We start from the raw sequence: 18,002 nt of genomic DNA on the forward strand, positions 1-18,002 counted from the left end.
CTTTATAACAATCCATTAAAACTATACAATTTATGTTGTATATTCTTTTCAATATTGATATCACCCTTCCCAATAAAAAAAAGATAACAGAGAAAAGGAAGTCATACTCAGTAGTTGATTAAAAACCAAACAAACCTCAAAACATTTATTGGGCCCTTACTACGTGCTTGGCATGGCGCTAAGTGCTTTCCACATACAACGCAGTCAAGCAGGCACTGTCATTCTCACTTTACGGCTGAGGAGACTAAAGCTTAGGATAAGGTAGTCTTCGCAAGGCTAGACACCTAGGACCTGTCGATTCGCCCTTTCAGTACGTCGCAGTTGCCTTGCACAATGGGGAAGGAGAGCCCGGGCTTGCATGGGACACCAGGAAAGGACTAGGCTTCCTGACTTCTTCAATCTCTGGTCCAAATGCTTACGAGTCTCGAGTTGGTCACAGAAGTCCATTGTCAAGAGGCAGCTCTGCAGATTGGTTTCTGGATGACAGCCTGACTGGGAGATGTCCTGGTGACTGAGTGCCTGTAAGTCAATGCGAGGCACAAACCCAGTCCCTGTGGTCTGCCCTGACTCGGCTTGTTAGTGGTCAAGAATGTGCCGTCCCAGAGTGGGGTCGGGGGCACCAGGGGAGGGGGGTCCTCTTACACACTGATGGTGCTGGAGGCCCTCACCTCCTGCTGGCGGTAGAGGTGGCAGAACCTAACAGCCAGCTCTGGTCCGGGTGGTCTGACTTACTAACCATCTAAGCGCTGGAGGAGTGGAGGCTGACTGAACCCCTCAGCACATGGGCTTCTGTGCTCTTGCCTTGGGAGGTCCCCGAGAGGAATTGGCCTTGGGTCCTATCCTTACGAGGCTTACAGCCTCGCATGGACACGAGCTGCATACAAGAGTGATTACAACACAAGAATAACCGCCAAGAGATGCACAGAGGGACCGATACATTTTTCTGAACGCTTAGCAGAAGGAGAGCTAGTTTCCAGCTGGGGTGAGGCAGGGAGTGTGAGAGAAGACTTCGTGCAGAAGGTATTTTTATTAGAAATTCTCTTCCTTTGCTGGCTTGTGGGCAGAGGTGGTGAGCAGCACACTGGTCCGGGGACCGAGTACAGGCTCTGCCCTTTCCTACCGTGGTACCCAGGTCAACATGCTCTATCCCTTGAGCCTTTGCCTCCTCATCTGTGTGAGGCAGTATGATGTTATCGTGACCAGAACAGACTCTGGAGCCAGATTTCCTGGGTTCAAATTCTGCCACTCTCGGCCGTGTGCCTGCGGGCAAGTCATTTGAGGTAGCTGTGCCTCAGTTTCCCTATCTCTAAAATGGGGGTAACAGTATATTCCATGAAGGGTTGTTGTGACGATTGAATGAACTTATAAATGTAGAACATTTAGGATAGTGCCTGGCACACAGCTTGTGCTCTATGTGCAGCTATAATTGTTGGTGTTGTTACTGTGGGAGTGGTATTAGTGTCAATGTATAGATCAGGGATTAGGGCGAGCAAAGCCTGGCACACAGTATGCCCTGACTACAAGACGTTGTTCTTGTTATTACTGAAGTACAGGTGAAATACAGAATTAGAAATGAAAAGGAGGGCCTCGAGGGAGTAGGAACAGTGTCAGCAAAGACAGGAGGCAAGAATGCGCAATGTGTGAAGAAGGAACAAAAAATAATCTAGGAGGCAATCTCTCTTCTGGTTTCTCAGCTTCCTGTGGACTCTTAGAATCCGTTAAAAAGGCCAATTTCCATCAGCTAATCTCCATGGCTTGCTTTTGCATGTTTTTCTGGATGCAGGCCTCCTGGAGCATCTGCTCCCCGTTGCTCCAAGGATGGGTCTCCAGGGGATGTTCTGCTTCCCCCTGGGGCTCCTGTTTGGCTCTGTGCTCTTGGTGGCCTCAGCCCCGTCCGCTCTTGAGTCTACCGGCTGCAGCGAGAAGGAGCAACAGGTCACCGTCAGCCACACCTACAAGATTGATGTGCCCAAGTCCGCCCTGGTCCAGGTAGAGGCTGACCCCCAGCCCCTCCGTGATGATGGAGCCTCACTCCTGGCCCCAGGGGAGGCTGAGGAACAGAACATCATCTTCAGGCACAACATCCGCCTGCAGACGCCCCAGAAGGACTGCGAGTTAGCAGGCAGCATCCAGGACCTCCTGGCTCGGGTGAAGAAGCTGGAGGAAGAGATGGCGGAGGTGAAGGAGCGGTGTAGTGCCCCGCGCTGCTGCCCGGGAGCTGCTGGTGAGCTCACCACCTGGTATCCATTCAACAAACACTGAATGAGCACCTTCAAGTGTTCCGCCAGCCTCATGAGCACCCCGCCTCTCACTCTGGGTTTTCTCTAGGGGGTGCCACCATTGGCGCTTAGCTTCCAGGGGTTACCTTCAAGCCTGAGCAGGGAGGGACCAGCAACCCTTAAAGTGAGTCTGGACTCTTAGGTCAGTGCTTCCGGATGAGAACGCTTTTGGGTGCAGTTTTACCTGGGGATCCAGTCTCTATTGTAAGGGAAAGCAACGGGTTAGAGAGGAAAGCTCAATGGCCTTGGAGCTAGACAGGATTGGGTACAAATCCCAGTTCTGCCATTCTTTAGCTGTGTGACTTTGGGCAAATTCCTTAAGTTTCCTCAACTGTCCATTGAGGAGAATTCTATCAGCTAGTCTAGTTCTGAGAACTATGGATGATGTACAGAAGATTCCCGGCCATTAGGCAGAAAATCATGAACTCTTTTATCAGTAATAAAGCACTACAATTTTTTTTTTTTTTTTTTTTTGCGGTACGCGGGCCTCTCACTGTTGGGACCTCTCCCGTTGCGGAGCACAGGCTCCAGACGCGCAGGCTCAGCGGCCATGGCTCACGGGCCCAGCAGCTCCGCAGCATGTGGGATCTTCCCGGACCAGGGCACGAACCCATGTCCCCTGCATCGGCAGGCGGACTCTCAACCACTGCGCCACCAGGGGAGCCCCTAGCACTACAATTTGATTTTACAAATAGTGAGTCCCCCCATCACCACATTTGTTTTTCAGCATAAACGGCCAGGCTGATCCAGATGATACTAACCAGTAATACCTTGGCATATATTTTAATGCCTGAAGAAATCGCTACCGTTAAGAGCGCCTCTCATAAACCAGACACAGAACTAGGCACGGAGGATGCTGTCATGAATAAAACAGCATGGAACGGCCCCTGAGGGACCTCGATGTCTAAAGTTTTTAGGAAGGAAAGAGGGTGCTCTGAGACAGGAGCTGGGGCTGGTGAAGAGACAGGGCTGATTGGCCCGCCCTCCAATTGCCTCTTGCTGTCTGGGGTTAGAGAGGGGAGCCTGGTTAATCCTTCTCCCGTCTGCCACCCGCATAATGAGACTGGGCTATTTGATAGCTTCTGCAGGTCCACTTTTCCAGGCTTCACTTTGGGATCATTTCCCAAGGACCCAGCCTTGCTAGGTCCAGCCCCCTCCAACCAAGGCAAGCTCTCACCCAGCCTGGAGCTCTGATGCCTGGCCCAGGAGCCCTGTCCCTTAGTGTAAGCTGGCCCGCTGACATCCAGGTTGGAGCATTTAAGGCGGCTTCATAGAAAGGTACTAAACAATTAGCACCTTTCACAGGGGAAGGAACCAAGAGAAGTCAAAGGAGCGCTCGGGATGAAAAGGGAAAGGCAAATGTGGTCCCTGTGGCTATTCAGGCATAAAATATATCAATAGATTGCGCAGGTCCTCCTCTGGCCTAGGTTGGAAAAGGCAGACTCCTTGTCTTCCCCATAGGCCCTACCCTTCTCCACAGAAAGAGCCGTGCAGGACCCTGAAATCACCAGCCTGCTCTTAGGGGCCCCAGGGAAGGAGATTCCCCGCTCACAAGCCCTCAAGTCCCAGCTGACTGTTTTCCTCTCTCGGGCAGGTCTGAGTCACCACTGCAGCGGCCACGGGACCTTCTCCCCGGACACCTGCAGCTGCCACTGTGTGCAGGGCTGGGAGGGCGCCGACTGCGAGCGGCCCGCCTGCCCCGGCGCATGCAGCGGCCACGGGCGCTGCGTGGACGGCCGCTGCCTGTGCGAGCAGCCCTACGTGGGGGCCGACTGCGCCTACCCCGCCTGCGCGGAAAACTGCAGCGGGCACGGCGTGTGCGTGCGCGGCGTCTGTCAGTGCCACGAGGACTTCATGTCTGAGGACTGCAGCGAGCGGCGCTGCCCCGGCGACTGCAGCGGCCAAGGCTTCTGCAACGCGGGCGAGTGCTACTGCGAGGAGGGCTTCACAGGCCTCGACTGCGCCCAGGGTGAGAGCAGAGATGCGCCTTGGCCCGCCTCTCTTCTTAACTTGCCCCGGCGGTCCCCACGGCACCGTTTAACCATTAATTACCTTTTGTCCTAAGAAGGGCACCCCCCCCACCTTTCGCCTACATCAGAATCCCCTGGAGGGCCTGTTAAAACACAGATTCCTGGGCCCCTCCCGCAGGTTCTGGTTCAGCAGGTCTGAGGGACGGCCTGAGAACTTGCATTTCTAACAAGTTCCATGCTGATACTGCTGGTTTGAGGACCCTAGTCTTACCTGATGGTGTGTGCCTGTGTTAGGTGTTACTGAATGAAGTCTTATGGCCCCAGGTGTTACTGAATGAAGTCTTATGGCCCCTGCTCGGGCCCTAGCCCTGCTGAGGCTCTCTGCCTGGTTAGGGGAGGGTTCTGGCTCTAGCAGCCAGTAACAAAACTTGAGTTGAAATCCACAAAGCACAAGGTTTACTCAGTGGCCAAAGAATGGAGAAATGGGAACTAAGTTCACAGATCAACATCTCGCACACCTGGCAAGAGAGATTTAATCCTAATGAGTAAAGACAAAGGGAGTAGGAGTGAGGCTAATGGTGGGGAGGCATATGCTTTAGTCTACCTGAGAAGGAGCAGTGCTTTTTCAAGGGAGTGGGGAGCCACTCTCTTTTCATCCTTGTTTGGTCCTTAAAGTCCCAGTCATGGCTGCTGGTAGGTGTGTCATTTAATATGCTAACGTAGTAAAATAAGTGTAGAGTGAAACTCAGGGTCTGTCAGAGGTCAGGTTCACCATCTTGGTCCCAGCTGCTTCCATCTTTTTTGTTTGTTTGTTTGTAGCTTCCTTTCTCATCCCTGAACCATTTAATTTAACGATTTGTGTTAACTCCTGCTAAACGTGGAGGTTGGAGGGTTTTGAACAAAGACTTGGAGCAGCTCTGGCAACATAGGGGGTCAATATTAACTCCTAACCAGATAATAACTTTTGGGGGTCCACAATGGTGACTTACACAGGCTCTGTATCCTCCACACCCACCGTCATAGTGTTAAGTATAAAGTAGGTGCTCAATGAATACATATTGGCTGTGGATTCCCACCCTTCTTTCCTTACCGTCTGCATGTTTGTTCCTGTTCTGTGTGCAGTGGTCGCCCCCCAGGGTCTGCAGCTGCTCAAAAGCACAGAGGATTCCCTGCTGGTGAGCTGGGAGCCCTCCAGCCAGGTGGACCACTACCTCCTCAGCTACTACCCCCTGGGGAAGGAGCTCTCTGTCAAGCAGATCCAAGTGCCCAAGGAGCAGCACAGCTATGAGATCCTTGGCTTGCTGCCTGGAACCAAGTACATAGTCACCCTGCGCAACGTGAAGAAAGAGATTTCCAGCAGCCCACAGCACCTACTTGCCACCACAGGTGAGGAAGCAGCCAGATGCCCCAGGTCTCCCAGTAGAGGCTCTGTTTTAAGCATTTTCTTCCATTGTCCCCACAAGTACCCTTCTACTACCCCAGGCCATTGCCCTGATTTGGGGTTTGGAAAACATAGCTGCTGCAATCCTAGATTCTGAAGAAAAGTCTCCATTCTTGTTCCTCTCTCTTTCCTCCATGATTATTGGGTCCTCCAAGCCAGTGATGGAGCCTGCTGGTTTGGGGCTCACAGCATCTTCTCCATCCCTGAGATTAGTGAGGTCTGATTGCCCTGCACCCACATACAAGCAGCCTTGGAGTACACCTGCATCCGTAGGCCCTCACTGAGCCACTGTGACCATTCAGCAAGATCAAGGTGGTATGGATGGGGGTCTGCTGAAGTCACCTGTATAAATTAGATTCATCTCAGCAGAAAAGAGAGGGTACAAACAGGGTAGCTGAAGGAGGTTTAATGAAGAGGTTATTTATAGAGGTATAGGTAGGGTTTGGAGGATGAAACACTCTAGGGCTAGCATCAGTGGGGATCCACCCCAGTCTGAAGGGGCAGGGGATGGAAGTTTGTACTGAGACCCAGAAAGGACTTTAGGAGAGGGCTGCCTGATGGTAGAGGGATGCAGGCAGTCTGCTGTGTCCCCACCAGGAGGGAGTGAGGAGATCAGTTGCCCTCTTCTGGTGACTCTCAATGGCTGAACATGACCAGAAACCAGAGGTCCAGGGAACCAGGCTAATGCATTTCATAGAGGTCATAATCTGGGGTACAGAGCAGGAAGGAGGATGGATCTGGAGGGATGGAGTCTCCAGGGCACCACTAAATGCTATCAAAATGCTTGGAAGGACAAGCATCATTGCTTATTCTTTAGAAATTCTTATTTTCTCATGGAAGTACTTGAGGCAGCCTAGATCTTCAAGGGTTTGGAGAAACCTAGTTGTTTGAGTGATTCGGATTCATTCCTTTTCTCAGCATACTTTATTGAACATTTACTATGTGCCAGGCACTGTCCTAGATGCTAATAAAAATGAGCTGTCTCCATCTTGCCCTCAACTCTTGAGGAAAATCCAGGGACATCCAGGTGGATGGGCCTTTGACATGCAGTGTCTTTGGAGAATCATCAGACTGCCTGTCCTTTTTGGTGGTAAGGGTAGAATAGGGTAGGGATAGCTCAGTGTTGGAAAGAGCCACGAAGGACTTGTTATGCTTGGGAGGGTAATTTGTGATTGCCTTTGTCAACGCCCTCCAGCCAAAGACCCCTCAGGGCACCCCTGTAGTTGAACAAGTTGGGTTTATTGATGGTTGCAGCATCGGGGCACACACACCATGGGGGACCATGGGTGTCTCAGTAAGACAGTGTAAGAGGGGACTGGTGTAGAAGTTGGGCTTGTATTAGGTGATTTGCGGAAAGAGTTAAGGAAGCAGGGATTTGCTTTGGATTGCATGCTGTCAGGAACTGGGGGTAATCCTTTGATTGGTATCTTAGTGAATCTTATGCAGAAAGAGGGCAGACTAGATGGAGGCTAAAGCTGTCATTGGTAAAAAAGGAACAGTCACTCATACCAGTCAGGAGGGAGGATGTTTAGTCACTTCTGTGAGTTGGACAATGTTTCGTTCATGTTTTGCCTGGGTGCAGATGTGATCTTGGAATCGTCTCGTTTGGCCTTAATTTGGCATGGCCACAGAGCACCTTGTCTGCTGTTGATGTCCTGTGGAATTGTTTATGTTCAACAGGAGAGCACTAAGGCCCACCTGTGAGAGCCAGGCCAGCTCCCAGCTGTCGGGCTCCTTTTCTCTTTCCCCATTTTTTTTTTTTTTTTTTTTTGCGGTACACAGGCGTCTCACTGTTGTGGTCTCTCCCGTTGTGGGGCACAGGCTCTGGACGCGCAGGCTCAGCGGCCACAGCTCACGGGCCCAGCCGCTCTGCGGCATCTGGGATCTTCCCGGACCGGGGCACGAACCCGTGTCCCCTGCATTGGCAGGCGGACTCTCAACCACTGCGCCACCAGGGAAGCCCTCTTTCCCCATTTTTGTCTGTGGCTGCCTCTGCATTTAGACAGGACGGTGCTCACAGCCTCTCAATGAAGAGCCAAGACACCTGTTCTGAAAGTCTTAGCAACCCCTCTAGGCTTCTTGCTCTAGGGACTTGTAAAATCCTGTGACTGTGAAGTTGTCTTTCTAATCTGATTCAAGTGAAACCCATTCTGGTTTGCTCCTCGGGGGAGCCTCAGCCAGAGAGACACTTATCCCCATAATCATCTTGAACATTTTCATTAAGATCCTGCTTTTTCACTTGTGAGCCACATAGGGCCCCTTCTGTAATCCTTGAGTCACTTTCATTACTCGCCTCTTGACCTGTTCCCTCAAGGAATTCCCATCTTTGAGGGAACAACCTGGAGGCGGGCAGGTAGAAGGCAGAGTTTGGGCAGGAGTGCTTCAGAGGAAACGCTCCGTGAGCTTCTTTATCCATAACAGAGGGAATCAGAAACATTCAGAGCCATGGGACCTTGAAAGCGTAGAGTTCACCCCTTGACTGATGCACAAATTCTCTGTCCTACGTCCTTGACAAGGGGTCAGTGAGTCTGGTGGGAACACCTTCAGCACCAAGGCACTGGAGGTGAGGAAGGGGCGAGGCTGAAAGTCTGGGGGCTTGTCTTTCCTGTTACAAACTTCAGGCCAGGTGACATTGGCCTGGGATATGGACATTGGAACTCAAAGTATTCCCAGAGACCCCAGACCCCTCTTCAACACCACCCAACGGTTCTTCCCACAGAGCCACATCAGCGATCCATTCCTTTGTAATAAGGATTATATCTTCATCTTTTTCTGAGTGGAGGGGTGAACATTTAGCCATTAATACTTTACTATGGGAGTTCCCTGGTCGTCTAGTGGTTGGGATTGCAGAGGCCTGGGTTTGGCTCAGCGTGGCCAAAGTACAAATAAAATGAAATAAAGCACTGCACTCTCTTTAAAAAAGTACTTTACTATGAATAAATGTACACAGTAACTCTCTTCCTTCACAGGATGGACCGGTGGGGCAGCTGAGGACACCGGGTACCTGGTGGAGGTGCTAAAATTTGGTAGAAGGTGCAGGAAGAATGCTCAGAAGGACCAACTTAAAATTCTCCTACTTTATAGCTTTGCCTGTGTTTAATCCTTATAGGAGAATTTGAGAGAAGGGAAGGAGCTGTGATTTGGGAGACTGAGGAAAGAGCTGGTTGTATTACCAGTGTTATACTCCAGAAAATTGGAAATGCATTTCCCAAACTCTACCTGGAGGGGCCTTGAGCTTCTCATCCTGAGGTTGAGTCTCTGTGGGCAGGGGCTCTGCAGCTAAAGGGTGAGTGTTTAGTTCAGAGCTGTGTGAACCCTGGCCGAGTGGGTTGGCTGGCTGGCCTAGGAGGCGAGGTTCAGGGCTTGGCCACAGCAGCGTGGACAGGGCGGACTGCATGGCATCTGATGGGGTGGGATGGGGGAGAGGCTTTCCCGAAGGACAGTCTATCCTCCATGGACAAAGTAAAAACCAACAATTATTTGCTACTTCGGTAGTTCTGGGACACCTTCTAAGGACTGTGTCCTGGGGCTGAAGCCAGCTTTCAGTGTGTCAAGAAAGGGAGCTGACCTGGTAGCCAGTGTCTTGCTACAGACCTGCGGGCCCCTGCTGTTCATTGCTTTCTCTTGCCCTCCCTGGCCCCTGCCCTAGATCTTGCTGTGCTTGGCACTGCCTGGGTGACGGATGAGACTGAGAACTCCCTCCACGTGGAGTGGGAGAACCCCCCGACCAAGGTGGAATACTACAAGCTGCAGTATGGCCCCCTGACAGGGCAAGAGGTGGCCGAGGTCACCGTGCCCAAGAGCAGTGACCCCAAGAGCCAATATGACATCACGGGTAAGAGCCAACACTGGGGATGTGAGATGTTTGCTGGTGGATGCTGAGGCGGGGACAGTGTGTGCAGAGGGGACCAGCATCTGTAGCGCTCAGGTGTGCACAGAAGATCCTGGGGCCTTGGGAATCACCTGAACACTGACCCGGGAACTCCCAGAGGTGAGCCCACTCTGGGGGCCCGAGGTCTCTGCTCCAGCATTCCAGCACTGCCTCTGGAAGCTTGGAGCACCTGGGTAACAGATTACACATCCGAAATGTTCTCCCAAGTCAGTTAACCCTCTGGAAGCCCCTGTCTGTGTCTCAGGGTGGGACACAGACATTCCTTTTGGAAGAACTGTGTGTGTGTGTGTGTGTGTGTGTGTGTGAGAGAGAGAGAGAGAGAGAGAGAGAGAGAGAGAGAGAGAAATTGGTTGACTGAGGTTGGTTTGTTCAGTGCCATATGTGGAAGGAGTTGAGCTAGGCGGCCTGGGGTAGGGCGCTCCTATGCCAGGTGACAGAGCTAACTCTGGCAGAGCTGGAAATCAGGCGGCTGCAAACAGAACGGGGCCACGTAGGGCTGGGTAATGTTTTGTGACACCTGAAGTTTGTACAATTTTCAGTGTCCTCTTTAAGGAAAGTAATACACAAGCACGAATACCCAATTCAGCACATGGCCTTGGAAGGGGCTGGTGCAGGTGAGGGGCCCTGAGGCTTTTTAGCTCCACGGTGAGTCCTCCTCTGGGGCCTTGTCCTGCCATCTACTCCCTGCATTCTGTCTTGAGAGGTCATCTTGCAGTTCTCAATGTTTTGTGCGGTGGCAAATCACGTGTGTGCCTCATACATGCTGCTGTTTGCCCGCAGTTCACCACCAGAGTCTGAATATTTGTGTCATGAGGAACAGTCATTCAAGTTGCCGCTACAGAGAAACAACAAACAAAGATAAAGAAAAAAGAAAATGAAAGGGCAAATTAAAGCAAAGAAAATAAAGAGGGGAAAATTAAGCTAATTATTACAATGGGGAGGAAAGAAACTTTTGAGGGAAAAGGATTGTCGGGAGCAGAAAAACATTTGGGCTGTAAATACAATTGGGAAATAAGGTCTCAGTGGTCCAAGGAAGGGGCTGGAACTCCATTAACTTCATCTCATCCTCTCTGGCCCGCGCTTCATGACTGATAAGCTCCGCAGTGATGCCTTGTATTCCACTGGTCCTGCAGCTCTTTAGCTGCCTTAGGTAGATTATAGTCTTGAGGAGAGAAGCTTAGCCCTCTCTACACCCTCACAGGAGAAATCCTGGGGAAGAGCAGTGCTGGGGCTCGAGGGTCTGGAGCCTGTACTCACACCCAGCACTGGCTGCTTGTTTCTAGGTCTGCAGCCCGGGACAGAATATAAGATCACAGTCGTCCCCATGAGGGGAGACCTCGAGGGCAAGCCGATTCTCCTGAATGGCAGGACAGGTAAGAACAACGGGGAGGCACTATGAATGCATCTCATGTTTGTATTCTGATATTTTCTTGGCTGACTCCTCTTTGGATAAAAACTCTGGGATCTGTGTGTAGAGACAGCCTGTCTCTTTGTGTACTGACATCTTTTGGGGGGCAGGAGAGGGGAAGCAAACTTCTTCTATTTCAAATATGTTTTGCCGTTGAAAATCTCTTCCAGGATCCTGGAGTCAAGGGGAAAGGCCATTTCCAGCACCTTTCTGCTTATTTTAATAGCTTCAATCACTGGGTTTTTTTTTAAGGCATTTATTATCTTGGACCTAGGCACACAGCTCCACATTACTTAAGACAGGTGATTTATAATTTTTTTCTTGTCATTCCTGTGGTGTTTTCATGGCAAACACACTCAGGGAGTTTGCTTTAAAATGTCAAAAGATAGTAAAGACTTTCACATGGGAGTAGCAAGAGATTTAGCATCTGCAGATTGAGAAAATATACAATGACCAACGTTGCTATAAATGAGTAACATGTGACAGTAAGTTTGTAATTTATTAATCAGAAAAGAATTTGAAATCCTTGTAGTTATATATGCAAGATATCCTATGTAAGTTTTAGTTTTTAGGCAGTGCTTGAGCCTGTATTGAATTGTGAGCCTCCTGTGGTCACCCTGTGCGCCTGCCAAGTCGAGTCGGGAGGTGGTGATCTCGAGCCTACAGTCACCCCCTAGAGGCTAATCCTTGGAGCTGGCAAAGAAGGGATCTTTGAGTTTTGAGACTTCCTTGAAAAGTTTCGTAGTTCTTTTCAGTTCAGTCCTGGCAGTAGCTGGTTAGGGTGGTGAGAGTAAGGGTGAGATGGTGTAAGAATTGAATTCACTATTTCAGCTGCCAGATAGGTTGCATATCTGGAGTGTGAAAGAGTTCTAGAGTTGGGCAATTATAAAAGATACTTTAATTTTCAACCATACAGTATAGACTGTGCAGCCTGCATGAATGGTGAACTAGTGAAACACGTTGGTGTATTAGAAAATGGCAAGTCCTTCCTTGCTTCTAGTGCCTTTCTCTTTAGCTGTGAATTAATTGAGAGCCTACCATGCACAAGGCATTATACCACTAAGCACTTCTCATAAATTATCTCATTTAGTTCTCATCATAATCCTGTGTGGTAGGTCCTATTATTATTTCCAAGTCACATATAAGACAACTGAGGCTTGGAGAAATTAAGCTCAAGGTCGCCCAGCCAGGAAATGATAGGGCTGGGATTTGAACCCAGGATGTCCACTTTGGTGGACCCAAAACTAAAATGCCACCTACTTTTACTTCTCTGTCCATTATTTCTGGTTAATTTTCATACTTTTTACTCCCTAACTAAAAAAAAAAAAAAAAAAATTCTGTGAGTCCTCATTGTCTTTGGATAACATAGACTTCTTTTATCTTGGCCTCTGTGGACCCCTCCAACCTGGGCCATTGTTCTCAAAACTTCCCAACAGGAAGCCTTCCTGCAGCTGGACTGTTCTTGGGGCTCCCTAACACAGAAGGCTTATCTCTACCTCGTGGGTTTGGTCATGTTGTTACCCCTGCCTAGGAAATTCTCCATTGTTATCTCTAGCTATCAATTAATTCAGTTCAACAAACATTAATTGCAGAGTACCATTGGGTCCTAGAGACACAAGCCCTTTAGATACTTCCAAAGATGATGAGCTCTGGTCCCTGCCCTTAGGGGGCTCACAGCAGTAATATCACTCATCCTTCTGGGTCATCTCCAGCGTTAGCTGCTCCACTGAGGCCTTCTCGGACAATATTAAATGGCAGCCATCTTTGCCTTTGAATTTCTAGAGCATTTAATTACATATGGCCTTGAATTGCTAGTTAACCTTTCAAGCATATTATGCCAACTAGAAGTTGAGCACTCAAGAAATGTTTTTTTATTGTCAATACTATTCTAAAAGCAGGATGGGATATTTTATTGGATTGCAAATAAATTTGTGTTATGTGTCTTACCAACCTGAAAATAAAAGACACAATAATTTCTAAGGTCAGGAAGCACTCTCAAACCTGGCTAGACAATTAATGTAAGGGGGAAAAAAAAAGAATCTCTCTTTTCTCCAGGTGTTCTGCATTCCGTGAGATGGAGAAACACTGGAATATAAGAATGGCATAAGCATGTGCAGGGAGGAAATGGCACAGTTCAGGTATTTTCCATTTAACGAGTCACTCAGTGGAACTAATACCATGAAAGTGAAAGTGTTGATTGGAAGTGCTCACCCTGTTAACGTACTCAAAGTGCACTGAAAGGCACTTCTAGAAAGGCAAGGCTTTAGAAACGGATCAGTTTCCGGAGAAGCAAGCACCGGCCAGGCCAGTGTCTCCAGGGAGAAATGTCCCTGAACTCCTCCATCAGACTGTCACAGCCACTTCACATCAAATGACAAGAGAGGCAGGCCCCTAACTAAGAGGTGATGCTATCCCTTTTTTCTTCATTTCTCCATCTGTAAAATGAAAGGTTGGACTAAATGCGTTTCAAGTCCCTTCTCTTATTTTTTTTATGATTATGATTTTTTAATCATGTCTGTAAGTCATGCCTTTCCATGGTAAGTCTAAAACAAAGGACCGCTTGCTTTGTTATAATCTCCCACGCTCCCACGCACAGCAGAGCATAGAGCCTAGCATATTCGCTTAACAATTTTCTCAGAACTTTTCCCCTTAGACTATGTTAGGAAATAGAAGTTTTGGCAACTCTTATTATCCTTTTCGCTTTTTATTCCTTCCCAAACACAATGGTTCATTTTGAAATGGCCCAGCCCCCAAAACGTTCCTTCTCAAACTCCTTCATGTTTCAAGATGAGCTCCTGTCAACACTCAGAACTCCTGTCTCTCACAGCCTCCCCACACATACACCCAATAGCTGAAAAACAATGAGGATCTCTAGCATTTGTGTGTTCTAGGTACCGTGGGGTTTCATAAACATTATATTCGGTCCTTCTAAAAGCATTGTAAGCATTATTATTCCCGTTTCACAGGTGAGAAAATTGAAGCCTACAAAGTTTAGAAGATTCAGAGTGAACTAGTGAATGGCATTTGAATTTAGGTTCGCTTTCCAGAAGCAAAGCTAGAGGATAGCAGGAAGGTGGGTTGATCTCTTTGCGTACATTCTCTACAAATGGTGCCTTTTGAATAATTTTATTGCCACAATGAAAAGCAGTAGAGGAGACCTGAGAAAGCATAGCTACTGTAGTCCAGAGGCACCTCTTCCGTGAACTCACCTTCAAACCAGTAGTATAGGCCCTGTCCCCCATCTCTGCCTCCAAACCCATAATATCCTCATGGATTTCAGACCTTGGTTGTTCCATTTTCCACTACGCCACCTGGGTGACTCACAAGTGGCCGTTGTGAATGGAGAAGGCTGTCCCTAATGCCTGTGGCCATGGGTTGGAGTGTGGACCCGTGCTGTTGGGTTTGCCAGCATAGACTGAGGACAGCCGTGCCCTACCCAATCCTGTGGTGAATCTTGTTATAAAGTGGAATGATCTTTCCTGATGTGTCTAGAGCTCTTAATTAGCCTTTTCTGTATCCTCAGTTTTGTAAATTAAATCCCTGACATGGGACTTACTTTTATTCCAATACGTGCACTCAAAAGTGAATCCTACCTATCAAGCCTCTTAAATCTTGTTTTAAATCTCCCTAACCTCAGTGGCCCTGAGAAAGGTCCCACCAGGACAGCTGGTGTCCAGCAGGTGGGAAGTTGCAGCCTGAGGAGGAAGTTGGGGCTGGGGTGGCAGGGCCTGTCTCCCAGTTGAGGCTGCCGCTGGGACTCCTGTAGGATTTGGCCAGCTGCTGCAGCTACCGGAAGGCTTTGTTCCACGGCTTTGTTCCTCTCTTCTTGGCAGAGAGGGAGGTTTTGGTCCTTGCTAAGCTGGCTTCTTCCAATGATGTGGCGTATTGTGCGGGGTCACAGTATCACTGAGGCTTTCCTTCTACATCTGTATCTTGGCGTCTGATTCCCATCCTGAAATTTATCAAAAAAAGAGCAGCTCTTTGAAGAGCCGCCTACTGACTTAAGTTGTTGTTGTTAGGGAGTTGAGAGAAAAGGGGCAGGGAGTCCTGAGTTCCAGGCTGGCCCAGCCTCTCACTGGCTTTATGGGTTTGGAGAAGTCCCATCTCCTCTCTGGGCTTGGTCTCTGTAACCCTGACATGGTGTGATTCTATTTTTCCTTCCTACCTTCTCACTCTTCATAGCCAAGATGTCTTTTCCTGGTTCTCCTCCATCCCTGGGGTTTCTGGGACTGTTGGCGGGGGAAGGAGCTTCAGGGCTGTGTGTCAGAAATCAGGCCTTGTGTCAGAAATCTATACTCTCCTGAATTGGTTCCCATAATCACTGGTGGCAGCTTATCCCTGTTCAGCCAAGTGGGATGGACTGGCCTCAATCCATAGAAAGTGATGGAAAGACAACATTCAGTTTCTCCTTTGAGGGTCATTCTCTCATCTTTCTGATCTCTGCTTTCCTAGATGTTAGAGCATTATAGTGGCTGCCACAGAGCTAAATTGTGTAATCCCCAGAGGTAGCCCCTCATCTCACGTTCATTCCTATGTGCTTTTTATCTCTAAGAAAAGGTGTGTTACATAAGCTTACTTTTTGCAAATAACCAACAAAACTCTAATGTGTCTAAAAAACCAACTGCCGTTGATTGACCACATACTATGTGCCAGGAGCTTTTCATACATTACTCTATCAAACCTCATAATAATAGCATAATATTTCCTCCATCCACCCAGCTGGATGTGATGGATCTTGAGAGGGCTGCACACACAGGCAGCCCTGACCCTTCAAAGCCATGGACCTGGGCTGAGGGTCCTGGCAGCCGTGGTGGCACGCACTGATCTGGGGCAGGGAGTGGTGGTGGGAGGCACTTCTGGGACTGCGGGTTGTACAGATGTGGGAGAGGATGAGGGCCAGGGACTTCAAGAGGCAGGACTCTCTGGGTGTTCCCCATCTTCACTTTTCCAGTCCAAATGTCCCCACTCCCGATTTCGCACCAATTTCCCCCTGTTGACATATCACCGTTGGAGGCTCTCTTCATTACCTCCCTGTCATGTGCAGAATCATGCTATGCACAGAAAGGGGCAATGGGATGAGGTGGGAGTCCTCTCCCCCGCTGTGTACACTTTTTCCTGAGCATCCTCTTAGAGCCTACTCGAGCCCCCAGAGGCCCAGGACATGGCCCTGTCGGTGTCTATGTTCTGACTGCACTGCCCTTTCATCCCAAGAGGCCCACTCTACCAAATGGGTATGAGGTATGCCCAGACCCTGTCTCCCAGAGGCAACAGTCTGGGACCATTTCCTCTTTCTAGTTTCCACTCCAAGTTCCAATCCACTAGTGCTTCTGGGTTTCAGGTTGCAAGAAATTTTCAGGTCATACTTTATCTATTTTATCTGTAGTTTAGTATTATCGTTCTTAGTAGTAGTCGTAGTTCCATAAGAAGAGGCCGATGGTAGTGCCGCTTAGCCTATAGTGGTATAAGGTGGAAATGTGTAGTCTTTGGTAGATAGGACTGGGTTCAAATCTTGGCTCTACCAGTTAATATGTCCAAAAGTAAACCCTTGGTCCCATTCCTCTCCCTAGCTTCTACTGCAAACCCTGCCCTCCCTCAGATCTCCCCATCTCTGTAAATGGTCACTCCTTTCTGCAAATTGCTAAAGACCCAAACCAACAAGTCATTATAGCCCACATCAAATTCATGAGCAGATTCTGGCAGCTCTGTCTTTGAAATCTCCCCAACCCACTTTTGTCTGCCACAGTTGTCCACGTTCCTGTCATCTCATACATAAACTGTTGTAGCAGCTTCCTAGGTGACCTCCACTCTTGACCTGCAATAGTCTGTACTCTCTGCAGCAGCCAGAGGGGTCCTTTTATAAAACAAGTCAGATCATGTCATTCTCCTGTGAAAACCCCCCAGAAGCTTCTCATCTCATTCAGTGCAAAAGCCAAGTTGTTACAATGACTTTCAAAGGCATCTATTTGCCTCTTCACCTCATTGGCCTCACCTCCAGCCACTCGACCTCCTCACTTACTCTGTCCGGATGCACTGGCCTCCTGCTGTTCCCCAAATACGTGGAGCAGGGTCTTTGAACGTGCTGCTCCCTCTGCCTGGAATGAGGTTGCCCAGATTGCATGTGGCCCAATGCCTCATTTCATTTCAGTCTTTGTTCAGCTGTTACCTTCTCGCTGACCTTCCTTCTAAAATCACAAATATCTTCTGTTCCTCACTTTCTAATTCCTTTACCTTACCCTATTGGGCTTCCCAATACTATCCCCACTTGTTTATTGTCTGGCTCTTCCAGGAGAATGTAAGCTCCCTGGTAGGGAGTCTTTATTCTCTTCATTGCTTATATTAGTTTCCTAGGGCTGCTATAACCAAGTACCAAAAACTGGGTGGCTTAAAACAGAAATTGAGTGTCTCACGGTTATAAAGGCTAGACGTCTGAAATCAAGGTGTCAGCAGGGCCATGCTGTCTCTGACAGCTCAAGGTGTTCCTTCTTTGTCTCTTCCAGCCTCTGGTGTTCGTTGGCAGTCCTTGTGTTCTTTGACTCGTAGATGAAGCGCTGCAATCACATGACTGTCTTTTTCCTGCGTGTCTTTGTCTTGTCTTTCCTTGTATGTGTCTGCTCTGTGTCCAAATTTCCCCCTTTTATAAGCACAGCAGTCATATTGGATCAGGCCCACCCTAATGACCTCATTTTAACTTGATTATCTCTAGAAAGACCCTATTTCTAAATGAGGTCACATGTTGATGTACTTCGGTTTAGCACTTAGATATACCTCTGCAAAAGGTGGGGGACACAACTCATAACACTGCTGAGTCCCCAGCTCCAAGTAGGCACTCAGTGATTGTTTAAAGAATGAGTCAGGGACTACCATTTACTATCTGTGTGACCTTGGGCAAATTATCTAATCTCTCTGAGTCTTGCATATAATTAGTGATCTAAAAATGGTAACCGTTATTAATTTCCCCAATTAGTACATGGAGAATCTGATAAATGCCTTATGTTGTTGCTATGAAGTCTGC

At 48.7% G+C, this 18,002-nt stretch overlaps 1 protein-coding gene across 1 annotated transcript in view; it reads left to right on the forward strand.

Moving 5' to 3' along the window:
• The first annotated feature begins 1,818 nt into the window (after positions 1-1,818).
• The window catches only part of TNN (tenascin N), a 54,419-nt gene continuing 38,235 nt past the window's right edge, over positions 1,819-18,002 (forward strand). Inside the window, exons 1-5 of the mRNA XM_032653931.1 lie at positions 1,819-2,224; positions 3,874-4,248; positions 5,372-5,635; positions 9,340-9,525; positions 10,866-10,955. Coding sequence (XP_032509822.1) covers positions 1,819-2,224; positions 3,874-4,248; positions 5,372-5,635; positions 9,340-9,525; positions 10,866-10,955 — 1,321 coding nt within the window. The remainder of the gene's footprint in view (positions 2,225-3,873; positions 4,249-5,371; positions 5,636-9,339; positions 9,526-10,865; positions 10,956-18,002) is intronic.

Source organism: Phocoena sinus, chromosome 1 (assembly GCF_008692025.1).
Source record: "Phocoena sinus isolate mPhoSin1 chromosome 1, mPhoSin1.pri, whole genome shotgun sequence".
In the NCBI taxonomy this organism is placed as follows: domain Eukaryota; kingdom Metazoa; phylum Chordata; class Mammalia; order Artiodactyla; family Phocoenidae; genus Phocoena; species Phocoena sinus.